This window comes from Siphateles boraxobius, unplaced genomic scaffold, assembly GCF_051911475.1.
Source record: "Siphateles boraxobius isolate OS27281-9 unplaced genomic scaffold, OSU_SipBor_1 8, whole genome shotgun sequence".
Lineage (NCBI taxonomy): Eukaryota > Metazoa > Chordata > Actinopteri > Cypriniformes > Leuciscidae > Siphateles > Siphateles boraxobius.
Window position 1 is genome coordinate 38,936,093 of NW_027509208.1, and position 23,908 is coordinate 38,960,000.

General features: G+C 35.9%; 1 protein-coding gene across 1 annotated transcript in view; it reads left to right on the forward strand.

The window, feature by feature from the left end:
* lin28b (lin-28 homolog B (C. elegans)) overlaps window positions 1–23,908 on the forward strand; it is a 24,028-nt gene continuing 120 nt past the window's right edge. Inside the window, exons 1-4 of the mRNA XM_077219553.1 lie at window positions 1–196; window positions 812–987; window positions 11,378–11,565; window positions 17,668–23,908. The exon at window positions 17,668–23,908 is cut by the window's right edge and continues 120 nt beyond it. Of these exons, the coding sequence (XP_077075668.1) occupies window positions 187–196; window positions 812–987; window positions 11,378–11,565; window positions 17,668–17,941 (648 nt within the window). The 5' untranslated portion in view covers window positions 1–186 and the 3' untranslated portion in view covers window positions 17,942–23,908. The remainder of the gene's footprint in view (window positions 197–811; window positions 988–11,377; window positions 11,566–17,667) is intronic.

Consider the following 23,908-nt stretch of genomic DNA (forward strand, 5'->3'; position numbering starts at 1 on the left):
GAGAGGATATGAGATGTTAAAAGAGACATGACAAAATATCCAAAAAGGAGACGCACGCCGTATCATGCGCGCTAAATTTGTGCCCGCTGGAAATCGGGATGTCGGATCGACGGTGACGCGCATCACCCCATTTCACGGAGGAAACGATTTCGCTGGAACTTTGGAACGGAGGGTCCGCGGGGAAACATGGCCGAAGGTTACGATGCTTTTTGCATTTTTAATTATATCTTTTTACGTTCATATGGGAACTCGTATTGTTCCACGCGCACCGCCGCGCTTTGTTTACGTTGTCTGTACGCGTGATGAAGAGCCGTTTGCGCCAGTAGTAGTGAGGGGGGGGCGGGTAACGTGTGCACACCTGCCCCACGCCAGGCGGTTCACATGCATTAGATTCACGACTACAAGAAGTTACACAGTAGCTATAGCTACTAACCAGACACACTGAGCATTCGCAATGCAAAAGCTCTACTTTTCATTGACTTTCTCCAATTTTCCAGAGGGTGGCTTTAAGGTGGTTGTAGAGGATGTAACGAAATGGGGGGGTCTGTCACTGAAAACGTCATATATTGATTGACAGAAGAGAGAGGGCGTCTATTGTGATTACGGCCCTAGTTGTAGACAAGTGAGAAACATTGGTGCGTAGAAAGCGTGTTGTTGTGTAGTAGCCTATAAGTTAGTTGGGGATTTCCCTCAGAAACGCTGCCCACGCAGACCCACGGTCAATTTGTACAACGAGAACAAAGTATAGGCTTGATCTCATTAACGAACACGGGCGTACATCACTATGGGCTTTTCTTCCTTGACCGCACAGGAGGGCCGCGCAGAGGTGGCAGTGGCGGGTCGGACACCACTAGGACTCCGCCGCAGATTCTGTCTGGCTCGGGTTACTGCAAGTGGTTCAATGTCCGCATGGGCTTTGGATTTATATCGATGACCAGCAGCGAGGGGAAGCCAGTGGACCCTCCACAAGACGTGTTCGTTCACCAAGTAAGTTCATGCTACATCTTGGTTTCACTCGTTCTTCTGACTCTTTCTTCACGTTATCAGTCGCAACTCATTGACATCTGCAGATGTGTTCGAGGAAAGCAGAAGTAAACACACGCTTGCGTTTTCATCTCCTGTCACTTTAAGAGCTGCACTACTCACGCCACAAACACATCTTTACTCTGGATCACCTCCATTGATATAATCACACGAACGCTGTATTAGTAGTAAACACTGAGGGATTTACGATACACGTCTTAAAGGAACCTTAAGATTTCATAAGGAAGAGAAAAGAAAGGGTAGGCTTGTACACGCACAACATTCGCCTCATGCTCACAGGAACATGTCTGATAAACCTGCCAACATGTCGGAAAATCTGTCACATGTAGCACACGATGATCAAACTGCTTTCACAATCCGATTTTTGAAGAATGGCAAGCTATTTCGGTGTGGTGGACTGTTGTACCGAACATCATGTGCTCTCGTGTTTACATGGGTGTAGATCAGCCCCTTGTACACAACAGTTCGTCCTCTTCTCATGGACACTCAGAGCTAAATCAATACGGACATATGTACTAAACCGGAACTTATCTCCTTTCATCTTTTTCCAAGCTTTCTATGGCACCTTAAAACAGCATATGCAGATTATAAGAACAAAAGCAGAGAGAACAAGAGGTTCCTTCCGAATTCACTGCACTGTTCTGCCGATTTATGCTGCTTTCTGATACATTGTGTTCTTATTATCTGTTGCTGCTGATAATATTGTCGAACAGTGTTATGTATGCTGGATGTTAATGAGATGTTCAAATGATTCATGTGACTGAACATTTGCATTGTTACAAAACACGTCTGCATAATCCTTTAAAATCTGAAATTCAATAACATAACAGCTAGTGTGCATAAGTATCTATCTATCTATCTATCTATCTATCTATCTATCTATCTATCTATCTATCTATCTATCTATCTGTCTGTCTGTCTGTCTGTTTTTTAAAGCTATTTTTATTGAAAGAAATTAAGTTTTAATAATCTTTTATTATGTGTTTAACTGAATTACAATTGCTGAGCCACTTTAAAGTAAAATATATGTTGCTTTCTGGATTCATATTGTGATTAGTGTTTTAATGGACGCATCATTGCCTAGAATTTTGTTGAATTATGTTGTTGCATGTTGATTTGGGTAAATTTGTGGAATTCGATAACGGAGAGAAAGATTTTTTTCTGCTAAATATGTAGCCTACTAAATTGTTTGAAATGGAGTTTTGCAGTGTTATTTACAAAATAATTTTTAAGGTAAATTTAATTGATGTTTCATTTAAATTTAAATTTTATCTGAAATCTTGTGTGGACTTGATTTTTTTTGGGCATGAGCTAAAACATGAACCTCTTGTGCTAGTAGACCCTAAACCTGAGTGCATTCTGGGAAATGCAGTTCTCAAAAAAGACAAACATAAACATTAACCAGGGGCACAGTGAGAATGTCATGTGTGCTGTTGAGCGTAAGATAAGTATATATAGGGCAACATATAAATAAATAAGCTGGTTGAAATCAAAGAAATATCAATGTCAGATTGTTCACTGAACTGCCAGTTGACATGCACAATAAATGCACTAGTTACTATAACTATAAACTATATATTTGTGTTAAATCTGTATGTGAAATCTGTGCTGTAACACTAACTCAAGGAACATTTCCTGCCTTGTATTCATTTGAGTAGATATTGTAAGAACATTTTGTACTCCTGATAAAACGTCTCTTCTGATAAGCGTGAGGTAAACAATTGTATTGAATGCGTTTGGAAAATGAAGGCTGCTTTTTCCTCATGACCCAAGCGTGTGAAGGCGTATTGATTTGAGCTGTGTCATCTGGAAGAGCTGTGTGCTTTTATTTCCTTTTTGTGACATTTTTGAAACAATGTACATTAGTGTGCAGTCAATCCGGTTTCTTTTTACTGTGTGTGAAAATCGTGAAACCAGCAAACATGCAGTTCTAGAGCATTATGGGGATGTACGCATAAAACAATTTGATGATGGCAAATGAGCTTGCACTTATTTCTTGGTGTTAGACAGTCTATGGCACTAGCAGCTGTAATCCATAACGTCTCTGATAAAGCTTTGCATTTGGCTGTTGTGCGGAGGATTGTTTGTTTTGGGTCTTTGTGTCTGAATGCTGCATGTACATGTGCGTTCATGCTACAGTGAAATTGAAAAAGCTGTGCAGGGTGTGTGTTGTTTAGGATGTGCAGCCGTTGTGCACTGTTTTTGTGATAAGAAGAGTGTGTACAGATTATTCCATCTGTGTGTGTCTGTCTAACCGTGATATTCTGGGCAGAAACAGAATCTGCTGTTACTTGAGGAGACCAGGACAATTTGTTACAAACAAGCCAGAATTATGTGGATTAACACATTACATTTATGCATGCTTTTATCCACATATTTCTTTCTTTATCAGTTCACACAACCCTGACAATTAAACCCATGACCTTAAGCACATGCTCAGAAACTCAGACAATTGGTGCTTTTTTTTTCCTTTGAGAGAGATTTTCATAAATAATTGAGATACATTTCTTAATTTTTTTTTAACTTTGCATTTAAACTTTATTTTGTATATTTATCTCTTGTTGATTAAACTGAGCTACAATTTAATATTTTATTATAGCTCTGAGGTGGTGATAGTAAAAGTAGCTATTGGAAATGAATGAACTGACAGGCTGATTTTTTAAAAATATGTAAAGAGCATAGCATGATTGTATTATTATTCAGCTGAAAACTCTTACTGACTTAACAGCTGATTTAAATATTTTATTAAATCACATTTTTCCCCTAGACTTTTGGCTTTTAATTTTATGACAGCTAAAAGAAGCTTGTAAATATAACAGATTACTGCAGTGTTTTACAACAAAACACTGTTTCTAAATAAATTATTGGTTAATTGTGAGAACTGGACCCTAAACTTAATTGTGACCACTGTTTTTAAAAACAATTTTCTAGTATGTCTTTCTACGTCAGAATTTCATGTTTAATTTAGTGTTACTTGCCAAGACTTTGTAACTATTAGTGAAATTTACGCAATTAAGCAATTTTGGAGTGAAAATTGTTTATACACCAATTTTTGTTTTCAGTGTTGTATGTTAATATCATTATTTTTCAATTGCAACACTTTGACTTCTTGTATTGAATCTGATAAGGCAGTTTTTCGCAGTGCGTGTATATTAATTAGACTTTTACTTGTGGCATATACATGTATACCAAAATATGGCAGGTAGATTTGTAGTAATGAAGGAAAATGTTATAATAGCACCCATTCTCTCTTAATTCAACAGTTACATCAATGCAGTATCCTGTAGTCATTGACACACACACACACACACACACACACACAGACAGTCCCCCTGTGTTTCAAATCTTCTACATGAGCTTATTGTGTCAATCCAGGACAGAAGTGAGAGTGTGAATCGGAGAAAAAGACAACGCATGTCTGAGTGTGATTTTGTTTGTATGTGTAAAGAGGATTTCAGTGTGTGTGTGTGTGTGTGGTGGGGGTTGGGGTCCTCTAACATTCTTTAAAAGAGGAATTTCGTTAAAGACAAAAAAGGGAAAGGAGGCGTGGCTTCGTCCAGCCCTCACACTCCGAATCAACGCACTGCAGTGTGTGTGTGTGTGTGTTTCATTAGGAGCTTTGTGTTTGATTTTTCCGAATGCTGCACCTCCTGCAGTGTTTGTGCATGTGCATTGTGTGCTTGTGCCAGTCTTCCTGCACGAATGCATGTTGCTGTTTGTCGCGGTGTGTGACTTGATCATGTTAGTTTGTGCAATGATGGATTTATATGTTGCTCATGTAGGTGAGCTCACTTTGCTATACACTCTTAAAAATAAAGGTAATGGCATCAGTGGCTCCATGAAGAGCCTCTAACATCCACGGAACCTTTCAATTGCACAAAAGATTCTTTAGATTTTTAAAAATGGTTCTTTTTTGCTGAAAGGTTCTTTGGGGAACCTAAAGTGTTCCTTAATGACATCACTTTATTTTTAAGAGTTGTTTGTGGTGATATTTATCTCTAGAAGGGAGATAAAACTGATAAAACCCCCCTTAACTGGAAAAATTATTTACATGTAAAATTTATATATATATATATATATATATATATATATTTTTTTTTTTTTTATTCTAAAAATGCTAAATGATTACTTCTAGGGTTAGGGTCTGTGTTATGCCCTTATTTACATAGCTAGTTGTGTGTGTGTGTGTGTGTGTTGTAAGGTTACTCTGGGCCCCTAGTGAGATTAACCTCTCCTCCAGACTCCACCTCTCACTGCTGCAGATATCTGACTCCTCCTTTAACATACATGCTCCTCTCTTCATTCTGTGCATGTCAGATTTGTGTTTCTAAAGCGCTGACGCTGCCACTGATGTCTAGTGTGCGCAATGAATTATATGATAGCACACAAGATGTACGCAAAATTGCTAAAATTAACACTTGTTTTACACAATAAATGAAAAAATAGTAATTATCTGTTGACAAGACTGCTGGTAAATTTTAAAATACATTTTAAACATTGACCAGAGCGTCACACTCTCTCCACCGGCGTATCGTGGTCCTACAGTCCATCCTGGTGTCGCGCGTGAACACGTTCTTTTACATGTGATGTTAAAGAAAGCGGGACTCATCGGACCAAGCGACCTTCTTCCACTGCTGCTCCAATTCAGACGTTCTCATGCCCATTGTAGCCGCTTTCGACAGTGGACGGGTCATCATAGATCTCTGATTGGTCTCCATACGCAGCAGATGCACTGTGTGTTTTGACACATTCCTCCCATAAACATCATTGAAATTGTGTGACTTGTGCCTCGGTAGACCTTCTGTTGACTCGGACCAGCCGGGATAGCCTTCATTGCCCTCGTGCATCGATGAGCCCTGGGCGTCCCACACACTGTCGCCGGTTTGTGTTTTGTTCCTCAGACACTGTTGGTAAATTCTCACCTCAACCGACCGAGAGCAACACAAACCTCGGCGTTTCAGAGATACTCTGACCCAGTCGCTCTGCCTTAACAATCTGGCCCTCGTCAAAGTCACTCAGATCTTTATTCCTGCCCATTTCTCCTGCATCCGACATGTTGATTATGAGAACTGATTGCTTTCTTTCTATCTAATCTACCCAGATCTTAATATGTGGCCTTGTTAGGAGATGATCAATGATGTTCACTTCACCTGTGACTGGTCATGTTTTGGCTCAGTATGCTTGTGTTTTCATTTAAGGAAATGTTTAACAGTCAGAAAGGATTTTACGCAATAAATTATAGCTTGATTTACACAATAGCAAGAAAATGAACAGGATGTAAATGGAGTTAGCCATTGCTTGAGATGATGTAACAGTTTATCAGTCACCTTGGTGTTCATTTTGAATATATTATTCTTATAATATTGTTTTGGATTTTTTAAAGAATTATACTGTATTTTCATCAAACAGAATGGATAGTTTTATCAATTAATACCAATCGAATCCTTGCTTATACTCACTGACATTTGTGTTGCCGTTTTTTCTCTCAAAATGATGTCACTTCCTGGTTTTGAAAGATAGATGGATATTTACAAAAGATTACCAGGATGGAAAGTGAAATTGACAACTCAGGGAAAAAGTATAAACTAGTTAAAACAATAGGCTTCTCTCAAGGAAACATGTTTTGTTTCAAACATTTTGATAAGATAAAGTAAAAATGTTGGAACAGCTGCTATTTTTTTAAAAATTAGTTTGAATGTTTTTATAACCCACTGCAAAAATATCTGCTGAAACTTTAGGTTTATTTAAAATACAGTATAAAAATATATATTTTTAGTTGTGACAAAAAGGAAACAAACTAATATGATTTTTATCCTTTAAAAAAGATAATATCTTTATACTAAGTTTAATATTTTATCTATGTTAAACACATGGGGACATGAAAATGTATTGCATAACAGGAAAGACCGAGAACATGTTAATTATCGGTCTTAAGCTGCTGCTGTCATTTTATCCTCTAATTTTATATCATTAGGTTTTATTTTTATAGATTCTGTTTTCATCTAAAATTTAACAGACTCTGCTTTTACTTGAGCATTATTTTTTGTCTTCTCCATATATATTTTTTTAAATATTCTTTTCACTCTCTTTATCTTGTTGTTCAGTCCTTCATTTCGCCATCTCAACAGAAGCAGCAGGTCACATGACTTCCTCCTTCAGCTCTGCCCATATAAGGAGTGTGTGTGTGGGTGGAGCCAGCTGCGATCTGACGCAAACAATTGCTCACTTAAGTTTAGTCATAGGTGTGCAATATCGAAATCTATTACCATTAATACCATTATAATTACTATTTTAATTTTCTTTTAAATGTATTATGTTGTTTAATAATTTGATTGAAAACATTCTTTATTTAATGCAATTAAATATATTATTAATATATATTTTATTGGTTCTCAGTGGTTGTATTGGTTCTTGCATGAAATTTTAAAATGCTCTGTATTTTATTATTTTGTTAATTTAATTTTAGGACTTGATTTGTAGTCTCATAAGACACTTCTACCTGATTAAAATCACAAACACAGTAACTGAAGTGTCTTGTTAGTTGCTTTTGTAAGAAATTATGCCAAGAGGACAAATGTTAAATGAAAATGTGTTAGTTTAGAATTGTTTAAAATCTTAAGTAAAACGGGTTGGACTGATTAAAAAAAAAGGGCAATGTAAATATATTACCTCTTTTTCTTTTTTTAGAGTGGTTTATGTTTGTTTTTCCAAAAATAAGCAAACTTTCAATGAGAGACAATACGTTAAAAATGGTAACACTTTACAATAAGGTTTCATTTGTTAACATAACCACATAATTTAACATGAACTAAGAATAAACAATACTTCTACAGCATTTATTAATCTTAGTTAATGTTAATCTCAACATTTTCTAATATATTTTTAAGATCAAAATCTGTTAACATTAGTTAAAGCACTGTGAACATGAACAGTTTTATTAACTAACATTAACAAAGGTTAATAAATGTTGTAAAAATATATTGCTCATTGTTAGTTCATGTTGGTTAATGCATATGTTAACAAATAAAGACCTTTTTGTAAGTAATCAAAGTGTTTTTCAGAATATTTCATTATAATTAATGAACACAAAGTAGCAAAGCAAAATTTGATAACAAGAAATTGTTAGTTTTTTTCCCGCTAAATTGTTTTAAATTAAGTTTTTAATCTTCTGTGTATATTAATTCATAATTTATATGGAGACAAACATAAATCATTGTCAGTATTTAAATAATCTCGTTGATTAAATTGCTTTGTTCTTTTTAAATGTTTTGTTCTTATAGAATTTCATACTAAATTCACTCACATTTAAAAACAACATAATCATCCTCAAACTCAGTCATTTATAGAATGTGAAATGAATTGTATTTCTATCAGACGCAACTTGACCGTGTGCACTTTACACATGTTAAGAGCTCCCCACACACACACACACACACACACACAGAGCTCATATCCGGCTGCTATCAGGGGTGTGTGTAGAGTGATGTAGTGTGTGTCAGCAGATCAAATACTGCGTGTACGTCTTGTAGTCAGTGCAGAAGTGTGTTGTTAATTTAACGCAGGGAAACGGGATGCCGGTGTGTGTGTGTGTGTGTGTGAATGTTTGAAGGGGGTTGGGCAGAGGTCAGAGGTCACCGTGAAGGATGAAAACATGTGGAGGAGGGGTGATGTGGAATACGTCCAGCCCTTTGGTGGCGCTCTCTGTGTTTCTCTCTCTTGCTTTCTGTCTTCCGTCTCTCATGTTTTTCTGTAATATGACACATATCTTCTCCCACTGATCACGTACCTTAATTCTGCTATTTTGGGATGAATCATCAGTAACATGAAGCACATCTTCCTGATCGCAGAGCTTCTCTCTGAACTTTGACCTGGAAATAAGAGCATAAATATAAAATATTCGTTGATCAACCTGGTCTGGTCCTCACTATTCAATTCCGGTTTAATCACATCTGAGAACAGAGCACTAGTTGGTTAACATTATAGAATCATTTTAATAAAACAATTTTTTTTAATATATATTTATGTATTAAAAAGAACACTTTTATTCTCACACTATGGATTTAATTTGATATGCTATATTTGTCTTGTGTGGTGTGTGTTTTTTTGTTTTGTTTTTACCAAGATCTAATTCTATTTACTGTTATAGCCTATGATATTTCCACAGAGAATATCTAATATATGTGTGGAATGCTCTATTCTCATTTATGCTATATGGATTTTTAATTTCTCCCCATCGTAAGTGTCAAATCAGAAAGCTCAATATGTCAATTATGAGAAATTAAACGCATTATCTTCCCCCCACACGGCTGTATTTAATGTGATGCTGTGACAAAAACTGAAGTGTTTCTGTTCCATACACTCTTAAAAAGAAAGGTTCCAAAAGCGAAGAATCTTTTAGTGAACCGTTCTTAAAAGAACCATTTTTTGTTCTTACTGTGAAGAACATTTTAAGAATTTAAAGAACCTTTTGTGGAATGTAAAGATTCCATGGATGTTGAAGGTTCTTCATGGAATCATAGAGAAGTGAGAGCTGATAAAAACAAATGTTGAGCTGAAGACAGTGTGTATTTACTGGGAATGTCATTCATCGATCCAGATGTGAATTCAGTGCTGATATGTAGAGATTTATCTTTCCAAAAAAGTGATATATCAGATATGTGGTCTATCATTTGTTCTTTCCACTGCGGTGGTGTTGATCTATTGACTTCTTTTTGGTGATTGTAAATGATCTCACTATGATGAGAATACTTGTTACGTCTGCTTTTCCTCATTGCGTTGCTGCTATTTCAATTTAATGGATAATTGAAATGGAAATCATATGATCATTCATGTAGCACAACAATATCTTGAGACAGTTTTCTGATGCAGCAGCATCGAAATAATCAGCTGTGTGCATCTATTTGGAATCACATCATTGTTTTATATTACTTAAATTAATATTACTTAAAGTAGTCCTGTTTGTTTGGTTTAGACTGATCTATGTGTGTCTTAAACAAGCAAATGCCTAAACCTATAGGTATATTTTCGGTATTTTTTGTGTAATCTTATGTTTTGTAGTATTAATTGTATTGTATTTGAACATTAAATCAGCTCTGTGTGATAAAGCTGTAATGATACATTGCAGAATGATGTACGAATTTTGTGGTGATTTTATTCGTAAGAAATTACATTTCAGTTTCAGATTAACAGGCTTATAATGCTGTTATAATTTCCGATCATTTCTTTTTTAGGGTCTTCACTTTGCATTTATAATGGCAAAAAAATCGTATTAATTGAAGGATTTGAATAAATTAATAAACACACTGTGTGAATATTGTACAAGTTCTTGCATGATGAACTGATGAATTTGATGAACTGTTTTTGACGTTACTCTTTTGGATAAAAGCATCTGCTAAATAATTAAATGATTAAATGTCTGGATGGTGTTTTTCTGGGATTGTGCTTTGTGTAGAGGATGTCTAATTTGTATCACACTTGTTGAAATTGTATTTTACTGTAAAACACATAATTTTTATGTTACAAGTAATTGCATGTTTTTATGACAGTTCAGGCTCTCTTGCTCTGTGATATTAAATGAATATGTAAAAATATATCTCAGGGATCATATGGTGCTTTTTATTTCGAATTCTGTTGAATTGTCCTTTTGTTAAAGAATTTTTAGTAGTTAATAAAAAGTGAAATCTATTAGCAGTTAGTGTAAAGACAGTAACACTAATATTCGGTGCAATTAAACCAAACCTTTTTTTATTGTATTAAGTTATTTGCTATTCTTTAATATTTTTAATATTCTGACATTAACAAATAGCCACTCAGTTTCCACTGTAACTTGAAAACTTAAGTTCAGTTGCTTCCTTCGAATTTTTAAGTATAATCAGATTGAGTCAAATCTCTTATAACTAATAAAAAAGTTGTAATTGCTTAAATTATTTTGATGAGTTAAAGACTAAGTAATGTAAAATCATATGTTGTCGACTTATTGATCATATGAATTGTTACAGTATACATATTTTTAAATAAGCAAAATCTGTTTTTGATTTTAGTAATTATAAAATTGTGCATTTTATGCTAGAAAAGTGATGAAATGTGTTATTAAACATTGCTTTCGTAATGCAGGTGAAGTGGATATTGACAGATCTGTAGCTGTTTTTTTTTCTTTTCTTTCTAGAACTTTGAAAATCTCTCTTTTCTGTCACTGATAAATTATTATGACATGAAATGTTTATGGATATCTCTGTAGATTTGACTGATCTGTTTGATATTTATATTTAGATATTATAGACTATATAAGTACGTTTGAATGTGTATTAAATAAGAAGTGTGTGTGTGTGTTTAGAGTAAGCTGGTGATGGAGGGCTTCAGGAGCCTACGGGAGGGCGAGCAGGTTGAATTCAACTTCAAGAGGTCGAGTAAAGGTCTGGAGTCGCTCAGGGTCACGGGGCCCGGCGGGGGCCCATGCTCGGGCAGTGACCGACGCCCCAAAGGGAAGGCCCCGCCCCTCAAGCGCAAACCAAAGGGAGACCGGTGAGTCCGCTGAGCATGATGGGATATGTAGTTTAATATGCTTGGTTTCATGAAAGCTTATTTTCAGTTATTCAAAATTCGCAATGTGCTGAAATAAATACCTCAGGGTTCAGCTGTAGGGACTACACTAAATAGTATCTTGAGGGCAAATGTAATTTTAGTTCTATTCATTAATTTATAGGTCTAATCTTGTCTTTAGCAGCTGCCACGGTAGTGTGAATCCCAATCTACTGTTTAGAAATACTATAGCATAGATTAGATCATTGGAACTATTGAAAGTTTTAAAATCTTAGCTGATTTAAACTTGTAAAAAAAAAAAGACTACACATGTAAAAAAAAAAAAAATTACCTGCATGTTCATATATATTTAATTGTATCTCTTGATGTTTTCTTTCTGAAACATCACTGAATGCTAATCTTGTTTAATTTACTTCTTTTGTTAATGGTTGTATTTGCAAAGGTTTAAGTTTATTTATAATGCTAAAAAAGATAAAGAAATTATTTAGCCACAAAAGGAATTGATCTACAGTCAAGCAAACACTTTAAACCAATTTTAAACCTATTTTACATGTTTTATCATTCAAATTATATACGAAAATTAGACAATAATAATAATAATAATAAAATTATAAGTGAACATATAAAATAGAGCTGGCGAATTATATAATTACTGCATGAACGATTCATTTAAAAAATAGATAAAAACAAGTTTGTTGTACACTTGATGTATTACTTAGGAAGATGGGGTTATTTATTCAAAAACTTTTTGAACAAGCATTTTTCATCAAACTTGCTGCTTTGAACGATAAAATGCAGAATATTATTCGCATTTCAATTAAACGGCATGGTTCTCTTTTCTCTGTATAAAATAATCAATTACAGTATTGTTAATGTTTTGTTAAGCCACATGAATTACAGCATGTAATTTTGAATGTATGATGGGTCATCATAGCTTGGTTTCGCCAAATGCTTTTCTGTTCACGACTCGCATTGATTGTGAGTCAGTCTTCTACTTCCTGTTGCCATGGTGATCAACGCAAAAAAACCAAACAAACTGAATAAGTCTTTTCAGTCTGTTGTGTTAAAGCTATTTATAAGTATGTATGTGTGTGGGTGAGCGGTTTATCATATAGTCGGTCCCTATAGAAAAGGTGGAAATGAAATGATGGAAGTTTATTAAAGATGAGATAAAGCCTGAATTGATTCATTCATACGAACATATTCTTAAATTCTTTTATCTCAAAAGTGCTTGAAATCTGTTTATAAGAGAACATTAGGAGTACATTGAACATTGAAGTACATTAGGACATAAAATTGGCTCATAATGGGATCTTGTTGAGAGTGATGCATCATTTTTTTCTATAAAGTCATTGAACAACTGAGTTAAAAACTTAACTTATCAATGACAGTGTAAATTTTACTCATCAGTTTAAATACCTGAATCTTGCCTGTATTTTCATTGAATACTGTGATAATTTGTACCTGAAAGTTATCATCTTAAATACAATTATGAGGTTAATGGAAATCTTTAGTTGAGATGAATAGTCCTTTATATCAAGTAATTGTTCCGTTTAATGGTTCTTTGTATCAGAGTCTGGATGTTATAAGGAATTTATACTGTTGAGATTTACAGATTACAGTGTTCGGTTATATCGATGCAAAAAATTAATGCATATTTCCTTTATTTTTAAAGAGATAAAATAAAAATTCTGTCATCATTTACTCACCATCATGTCGTTCCAAACCTGTAAGACTTTTGTTCATCTTCAGAACACAAATGAAGATATTTTTGAAGAAATCTGAGAGCTTTCCGTCCCTCTATTGACAGCTGCACAACTAACACTTTTACTCTTCAAAAAGTTGATAAAGAGTTTGTAAAACTAATCCGTATGAATTGAGCCGTTTAGTAAAAATTTTCTGAAGACTCAATCGCTTTATATGATGAACCGATTGAATTAAAGCTATTATTCACAGATAAACATTGATCAGTGAACATAAACAGAAGCTCAACTGAACCTGCTTGACGCGCGAGATCAAACCTCATCAGTTCTTCCGGAAGCTCAAACGTGCTTTATGAATTTTTTTAAGCATCAAAGTGATAGTCGCGTAGCTGTCAATGGAGGGACAGAAAGCTCTCAGATTTTATCAAAAAGATCTTCATTTGTGTTCTGAAGATGTAAGAAAGGACATAAGGGTGAGTAATTAATGACAGAACTTTCAATTTTGTGTGAATTAACCCTTTAAGATCGCAAAATTAGGCCTATGTTTTCCTCAAATAATCATTGTTTTTAAATGTGCCCAGGTTAGGGTAGAAACAATATGGAACTGCATTCCATAAAATAATTATCATTTACACATTTCTAGTTTTGTGCAGTTCAGCACTGATGTCAGATCAGTTTCCTCCAGTTTGTGTTTGTCTAATACAGCAAGCAGGCATGATTATCTGCTGCTGAAGCACAGCGCCACCTAGAGGCTGGAAACAGTCCATGCAGAGACAGGAGCGACGGACTCAGAAATAGAGAGAGACGAGTTATTATCGCACAGATAATTATTAAGACACAAGCCTCATTTAACCAAATGCGTGTTTATTTTCAAACAGTGGTTGTTGTATATTGGTTTCAGACATCTAGATTAAAACCCTATTAAATGAGAAGGTAACTCTTTATTTTAAGGTGATGTAGTTGCACATTACATGTACTTACTGTAGTCATAACAGTATATAATGCATAATAACAAGCAATTACTCCTAATCTTAACCCTATAGTAAGAACATGTAGTTAATTAATATTCATTACTTATTTGTGTAATTGCACTGTAACATCACCTTCAAATAACATATGACCCTCCCTTTCATAAATGTCAGGGTGGGGTAAGTTGTTTTATTTTTATGCCTTTGATCAATTATGATTTATTTTGGCCAAAACAGTGGTTTGTATTTAATGTATCCATTTTTTTGTTTAATGATTTTTTAAAATAATGACTTTACCTGTAATTAATTGAAAATAATTATCCCGCCATTAAGTTGTTTCTCCAGATGAATATTAATAGCATCATTATACAAAGAAATACATGATTGCAGAACATTGTGATTGACCAATCAGAAGAGAACCATGAAATAATATAGCCACTACTCTTTCTGATACACACACACACACACACACTAGTGGTACTCTGAGATCTGATTCACTATATTAAGAACAGTTATGTAATTTCCTTTTCTGTTTCTATGCACCGGAATTTCCTTGGCAACCATAGGCTCTGTGGTAACATATAATGTTTTATTTAAATACTAGATGCTCACAGTAAATCAATTTCTTCATACCTAAGAAAAAATATTTAAATATATATATTATAAAATATTATAAATAATATATATATATATACACATACACGGAACGAAATTAAAAACGCAACAGTTTTGTTTTTGCCCCATTTTTCATGAGCTGAACTGAACTGTCTTTTTCTATGTACACAAAATGCCTATTTCTCTCAAATATTGTTCACAAATCTGTCTAAATCTGTGTTAGTGAGCACTTCTCCTTTGCCGAGATAATACATCCACCTCACAGGTGTGGCATATCAAGATGCTGATTAGACAGCATGATTATTGCACAGGTGTGCCTTAGGCTGCCCACAATAAAAAGCCACTCTAAAATGTGCAGTTTTATCACCCAGCACAATGCCAGAGATGTCGCAAGTGTTGAGGGAAAGTGTGCAATTGGCATGCCGACAGCAGGAATGTCCACCAGAGCTGTTGCCCGTGAAATGAATGTTCTTTTCTCTACCATAAGCCGTCTCCAAAGGCATTTAAGAGAATTTGGCAGTACATCCAAACGGCCTCACAACCGCAGACCACGTGTAACCACACCAGCCCGGCACCTCCACATCCATCATCTTCACTTCCAAGATTGTCTGAGACCAGCCACCCGGACGTCTGCTGCAACAATCGGTTTGTATAACCAAAGAATTTCTGCACAAACTGTCAGAAACCGTCTCAGGGAAGCTCATCTGCATGCTCGTCGTCCCCATCGGCGTCTCTGACTGCAGTTCGTCATCGTAACCGACTTGAGTGGGCAAATACTCACATTTGATGGCGTCTAGCACTTTGGAGAGGTGTTCTCTACATGGATGAATCCCGGTTTTCACTGTACAGGGCAGATCGCAGACAGCGTGTATGGTGTTGTGTGGGTGAGCGGTTTGCTGATGTCAACGTTGTGAATCGAGTGGCCAATGGTGGCGGTGGGGTTATGGTATGGGCAGGCGTATGTTATGGACAACGAACACAGGTGCATTTTATTGATGGCATTTTGAATGCAGAGATACCGTGACGAGATCCTGAGGCCCATTGTTGTGCTTTTCATCCACGACCATCACCTCATGTTTCAGCATGATAATGCACGGCCCCATGTTGCAAGGATCTGGACACAATTCCTGGAAGCTGAAAATATCCCAGTTCTTGCATGGCCAGCATACTCACTGGACATGTCACCCATTGAGCATGTTTGGGATGCTCTGGATCGGCCTATGCGACAGCGTGTTCCAGGTCCATGGCCAATATCCAGCAACTTCGCACAGCCATTGAAGAGGAGTGGACCAACATTACACAGGCCACAATCAACAACCTGATCAACTCTATGCGAAGGAGATGTGTTGCACTGCGTGAGGCAAATGGTGGTCACACCAGATGCTGACTGATTTTCGAACCCCACGATAATCATGCTGTCTAATCAACATATTGATATGCCACACCTGTGAGGTGGATGTATTATCTCGGCAAAGGAGAAGTGCTCACTAAAACAGATTTAGACAGATTTGTGAACATTATTTGAGAGAAATAGAAAAAATCTTAGATCTTTGAGTTCAGCTCATGAAAAATGGGGGCAAAAACAAAAGTGCTGCGTTTATAATTTTGTTCACTGTGTGTGTGTGTGTGTGTGTGTGTATATATATATATATATATATATATATATATAATTTTTTAAAATATATATCATATTTGTGATTATTTTTCTGTGAGTGGCTATAAATCATACAATGTGTCATTTTTCTTTTACATTTTAATGTAGGAATTACTAGGCTGAGACTATATATCACTCCTATATGATCAAATTTTGATTATTAAAAACTGCAACTGCCAAGAGTATTTCTCTGAAAGATCTTTGTTATTGGTGTAAGTCTTGTCCTGTACTGCCCCCTTGTGACCAACACTGGGTTTGAGTTCATCTCAGCAAAAACGTCCAGGTCACATTTAATCAATAAATAATGAAGAAATAATGTAAAGAAGATTGTTTTTAGGACCATTACGATTTTGGTGTATTATTGTCTTAATAACTGAACAAAATTTCCTCCATAATTTTCATTAGGATAATGCATCTGATTCTGAATGTTTTACTTATGAGGTGTTTTTCCCTTTATTCCAAGTACAAACATGGTGCAATATATTTTGCTTGCATCCTGGATCTGGTTAATTGTCATTAAATAATGTTATAATGCACATCTTAATGGTCTTAAAAATAGGTTCTGTTTTCTCTTTTTCCCTTTAGATATTAGAGTTGATGTATTTACTCTAATGTATTTACAAATGTTTGGAATAATTAAGATTTTAAATGTTTTTGAAATGTATCTCTTCTGCTCACCAAGGCTGCATTTATTTGATAAAAAAGACAGTAAATATTGTAAAATATTATTGCAATTTAAAACAACTCTTTTCTATTTGAATATATTGTAATATGTAACTTAGTCCTGTAATCAAAAGCTCAATTTTCAGCATCATTACTCTAATCTTCAGTGTCACATGATCCTTAAGAGATCATTCTAAAATGCTGATTTGCTGGCCAATAAAATATATTTAAAAAAATAATATTTCATAATATTTTTGTTGTTAATATTTGATTGTATTATTTATCAAATAAATGCAGCCTTGATGAGCATAAGGCACAGAAAATCATTTAATTTTTAGGGGGAAATTTGCTTATCATCCTCTCTGTATATCCAATATCTAAATCGCGCAAGATAAATCCTGTTTTATTTGATTTGCACATTTTAGTGGTATAATTTGTATAATGATTTAATGTTAATAAGCTATTTTTTTTCCTTCCGCAGGTGTTATAACTGTGGAGGTCTGGACCACCACGCTAAAGAGTGTGGCCTTCCACCCCAGCCAAAGAAGTGTCACTACTGTCAGAGTGTCACACACATGGTGGCCCAGTGTCCCCACAAGAGGGCGCTGTCCCCCTCCACGTCTCAGGACCCCCAGCGGCCCTCCACCTCAGCTCAGTCCCAGGAAGAGGAGAGCCGGTCGGGCTCGTCGTCCTCCCCGGAAGAAGCATCTCAACGGGGGAGTCACTCCCAGCGCTGGAGGAAAAGCTGGGACTGAAATCATCTACCTCACACCAGACCCTCCCTTCCCGTGCAGCTATGGTATCAGCCGATGGGTGTGTGTGTACATGCCTGTGTTCTCACTGAGCAATCACAACAAACTCTGCGACTGACGTGCGTTTTGGAGCGAGTGTGTTTCAAGTGAATATTACAAGGCAAAAAAGATTAAGTGTTTTAAAAACTCAACAAAAGTTTGGAAGCTATTTTATCTCCATAATGTGAGAGAAACTGGAGTAAAAATTAAAGGAGGGACTTTATTTTATTGATCTGCTGTCTAGATTCGCTTTCTTAATGCATGTTCCTCTTCTTAACGTGAACATTTTATTTTTACTTTCCTCTGAAACTTTTGAATGGTAGTGTGTCATGGTTTCCATAAAAACATGAAGCGGCACAACTGTTTTCAACACTGATAATAATCAGAAATGTTTCTTGAGCAGCAAATCAGCATATTAGAATGATTTCTGAAGGATCATGTGACACTGAAGACTAGAGTAATGATGCTTAAAATATATAAAAATAGAAAACAGTTTTTTTTAAATTGTTATAATATTTCACAATATTACTGTCTGAAATAGTTTCAGAGGAAAAGCAAAAGTAAGTGATCATGTTACCTGTGTAATAACAGAAAAACATTCACTTTAAGATCAAGAACATGCATTAAGAAAGTAAATATGATCAAGATTGATTTCTTGTTGACTTTAAACCAGATTCAGACATAATGTTTCTCTGGCATTTTGAATTTCTCACAATCCGATTCAAGTCAAAATTCACGGGTCCCGGGACTGTTATGGCTGGTGGTGGATATGGTCACACTCACTATATCCTTTCAATAATATTATTATGGAGTAGTGAGGACATTTTCAAATCAAATTTTTTTTTTTTGTGTGGGTGGATGGTTTTAATATGCGGCTCTCAGATCAGCTGCGGTCAGCCGTCTGGTCTTACTAAGAGTTTGTAACAATTGAAGACTAAGAGCTAAATTAACTTCAGTCTGAGAGGACTAACTAACTGATTTAAACGTATTGGCATTGTTTAGCTGCAGTGGAAAGCAGTCTTTCGCTTTATCACAGCTCACGGTGATAATTTAAGGCATTAATATATGTTGAAATATTCTAAATGTTGAAGTGTAATTTATATAGAGCGAGTAGGTAGACGAAGTTGTTTCTCTATGATGGCGTTTTGATTTGATCCCTCCCTCACACATCTCAGCCTCATTGAAAGTGATCATCTCGTGGAGGACGTTTACCGTAATGATGAGATTCTGTCGGGAGAAAAACTGTTCAAGTTGCTTCATACCCACGGAAAATTATTTTTCTCTTCCCATAGTGACGTCATGTAAAAAGAACTAAAAATTAGTGGCCTTAAAAGTTTTTTTGTTTGTTCTTGGATGTGTGTAGTGATGAATTATTGTAGTGGTTTGAGGGTCTTGAATCATTTTGTTATCATCAATAACAGCTGCGCATGATCCATTGTAGACTACACTTGATTTAAGTAGGCTATACTTAAGCTTTGACGCCGTTGATCATCATCGTGGGCGTATATTGTTGCATTATTCGGTAGTTTGTTGCTCCATTTCTTCTGAAACAACTGATTACTAAACAACTAAAAAATGGTTTATAGATTACCATGCAAAATTGCTAGAAAATTTCACAAATAATTACAAAGAAATGGCAAGTAACACACTGAATTAGGCTACATATGAAGCTTTTCCTTGTAAATAATCGTACTCCAATCATTTCATAGAAAAATCTGTGTTTATCGCATACTATGTTGAAAATTTTGTCCCAACCCATAACTTATCTCTGAATTTAGAGAGAAATGATGGGTGATGTAGAAGCAACTAACCCTGGTAGAAACCTAAACTTGACATAAATGATCCAGGAACATGTACTTGGTGAAAACATGTTCACAATCACATGTGTACAGCGCAGGTGAATGTGATTTCACCAAGTACAACAAGTTAACATTCTAATGAACCAATCAGATTTGAAGGACAAGTTTACAGTTTTTTTTTTCAAGTTTACGCTATTCTTGTGTAGCCAGAGCTTCAGTGGAGAAAGTCTGGACTCCTCTAAGCTTTCATTGGCTAAGGACCGCCCAGAGGCCGTCTGACTGACGAGCCCGCCCTCATCCCAAGGCGTCATATACGACGCTTTTGCCAAAGCGTACATATCCTACGCACATGGCACCCTTTAGCGTAAATATGAGACGCAGATATATATGGGGCAGAAGGCGCCTCCTAGTGGTCTAACCCTAACCCTACCCCAGACCTAAACCTACCCATACTCTGTGCGTGTTATATTTACGCTAAAGGGTGCCATGTGCGTAGGATATGTACGCTTTGGCAAAAGCGTCGTATATGACGCATTGGGATGAGAACGCGTTGAACTGACATGTAAAGCAACCAATCTCAGTGTTTTCTGCGTCATGTTTAGGGGTGTGAAAATGTAAAGTCAATGTCTCTACAATGACAGACCGGTGTGTAAAACTTTTGGATGTAATTTAAAGAGTCTACGCTGCGAACTTTACATACTTTTGAAAATCCTGATATGTGCTCATTGTCACAACTGTGTTCTTTTTCCATGAGGGGGTTTGGCATCACAACGACACGCACATCTCTTGGACATCCTGTAGAATTCTACCAATCAGATGACCACTTCAAAGTGTTTTTAGTTAATTGTGCCATATGCAATAGATGCGTGACATCTGAGGCTGAGACTTACAACCAGGGTTAGGTGCTTCTACATCCGTGTTATTCACGGGAATTCAGGGATACGATATGGGTAGTTAGGACTAAATTTTGTTACAGGAATGTTGTTCCAGGATCAACAAAATATGTTGATCCAGGAACGGTGACCCTGTACACAAACTCTGGTGTACGCATATAAAATGAAGTATACTTTAGAAACAAACACAATCCCCCCCCCCCATTTAGCTAATGAATGTAGATGAACCGAAGCCTTAGAGAAACAGATCTCATCATTTAAAGCTGCTGGCAGAGATCTGAATGATCTGAAAGTTAAGAGCAAATCTGCTACAATCATCCATTACACAATGAAAAACTTAGCAAAAGTGCACTTGAACAAAGTAAGCATGGATTACCCAGAATGCCATGCCGTGGAAGTTTGCGGTGTAATGTCTTAATGTCAATGAACGACCCAGTGACTGTCAGCAATAATTTCAGACCCTTTTCTTTCTGTGGACCTTAAATACTGATGAGCTTTAGAAATCCAACAAAAGATTTCCAGCAACACAAAAGGATTCACAGAGCGTCACGGCAGCATTTGGCATCTGATGCGCTGAGAATGAGGAAAAGTTTCGCCTCAACGTTTCTCATTTTGTCCTGATCTGGAGGGAATGGGAGGGGGAATCTCATGAAACAGTTCAGAAACATATTTTTTTTTTTTGACAAAATGAAATCCTATTTTAGAATTTTAAGACATTATTTTCTTCACCATTGAGCACTTTTCACTGTAATGCCATTTAATCTCATTCTCATTACTGTACTGTCAGAAAAATTAAGAAATAAAGTTAATTTCTAAAGTGTTAAAACAGAACTATGTTCGTAATAGTTTGATTTTAAAAATTATTTTATTACAGTAATTTTAAATTTTGCTGTAAAAAAAAGGACTTTCAATGATTTATGAATGCAGTAAGAATCATCATTGAGAAGACTGACAATAAAAAAAGACAATTACAGTAGTGACAATTTAGGGTGAAAATGTGCTGAAGTTTCATGACAATAATGTCACCATGCTTAAAATCTGAATTTTTCTTTTGACTTTAGGGTAAAATATGACGTTTACCTGTTTCTGTGAGATTCAGCAGGGAACAAATCAAAACAATGTTTTTTATAGATTTGAAGCTTTGAACAGTCCTAAGTTTCTTTATCTTCATAATGAAAAGTGAAACGTGTGTGTGTGTGTGTGCGCGCTCAGGCAGAGATTTCTGAAAAGAGACCCGACTGCTGCCTCACATTATGGCTTGAACCGGCGCTCATCCTCCACTTGAGGTCTATAAAGACAAGACGACGACTCTCGGACGATACTGAATGTGTAAAAGATTCAAAGCAGCCTCACATAACCGTTCCCAGCCGTCGGCTCTGACGATCGCACAATGTGTGTTGACAAATCAAACGGCGTGTCACACATTGGAGGGCGTAAACTTACCGCTTGTTTTGGTATAGATGTTTATACCAAAGACCGGCTGTGTTTGAAGCCATTAGAAGTGTGATGGCGTTAAGTTCGACGCTCATGCTGTGAAACAGTCCAATGAATGTGTGTGTGTGTGTGTGCGCGCATCATATTTAATCAAGTGCACAGACCAAGAACAACAATCTGAGAGAAAGAACCTGACCAAATGACAGACATAGCACAGACTCAGATCTCAAACCTCATACAGTGACTACAGATTTATACAGTGTATTTTTGTACATTTCTACCCACAATTCTTCTCAGGATGAACTTCTCTCAGGGAACGAACCAAATAAGTGTATTTGATGTTATTCTGTAGGGAAGCATCGACCATTAACTGAATCTATTGACTGTTTGCTCATCAAACTCACCGACTCGTGTTCTCGTACGTTAGAACTACCTCCTTCAGTTACACATAGTCGTACTTTTCCGTTGCGTTTTATTTTCCTAAAGATTAACAGTGTTAGGTCCTTGTAGTTTTGTTTTGTTTTATTAGTCTTCAGTAATAATTTGCTTTGTGTTTACACAGAAGTCTACCTCATTTTCTCTCTTTTCATCTCCAGTTAAACTCTAGGCTGTTTTTATCAGGACAGAATTGTATTGTTGTATTTCTCTCTGTTTTAGAATAACTCTAGAGACAGTTCAAGCTAACTAGTTTCTGAATGTGTAACGGTTCAGCATGATCTAACACAGACTCCATATGTTCTCCATGACAGCTCAGTGCAAAGATTGTTTAGCTTTTGTGCCTTTTATTTGTATTGCTATATGGCTAGACTTTAATCGAGAGGCATTATTTTAGAGCATTAGTTGCTATAAATATCATTCCAGTTGTGTTTATTTTTAACATCAAAACTAGAGAAGGACTTTAATACATCGGCCGCAGTATTGAATATATGCGCAATGTAAAATGGAATATGATGTTATAACTACTGATTTAATGCTGTTTGCATCAAGAGTGCCAGAATGTTTGACATCATATAGAAGTGATTTCTGAGCAGATCTTTTATTTTTTGTTCTCTGTTTGAAATCAGATCATTGTGCGGTTTAATTTGCCTCACTTTTAGCACTGAATGTATGAAACTGACCAAAGCCCTGGACTAATGAAAATAACAACTGTTGGTTGGCAAGTCTTGATTGTTATTGTAATGCCTAATTAATCACTGCAGTCTTAATAATCAATCAAATCATTTTCTTATGAGTCACATTTTATTTTGACAAGTACCTCTGACGCCGTATGGCTGCTGAACTTTAAACAACTGTGTGTCTCAGAGATTTTATATCCGTGGGTTTTATTTGATGCCCTGTGTATTTAAACATCGACGTGCTGTAAATCAGAGTACGGCTCTTTGGTATATTAACCCTCATTTTAACAATGTCATGCTTTTAAGTTCCAGTGCATTTCTCAGTTCTGCTGTCGAAGTGTATTCAGATCGGCGGTCATTTCTGTTTTTAACTTCATCGAAGCACTGATTGCCTCTTATGATATTATTTGAAGAACATATCACTCATTGTAACCACATTTATATGCATTTTGCCTTTTTGTCTGTGAATTTAGGACTTTTGAGTATGTTTAACTGTTCTACTTGATTGATATTAAACCTATTATGAAAACATTAAATATGTTGCATAAAAGTTCTCAATCGAAGTCGTCATTTAGTAGAAAAATGTGGGGGAAATGCTGGGGCTAGCTGGTAGTAAATGAAAAACGTTTTTGTGAAAATAGATGATTAACCTTCAGAAAATGTTTATCAGGCTCAAATTATATTGAATAT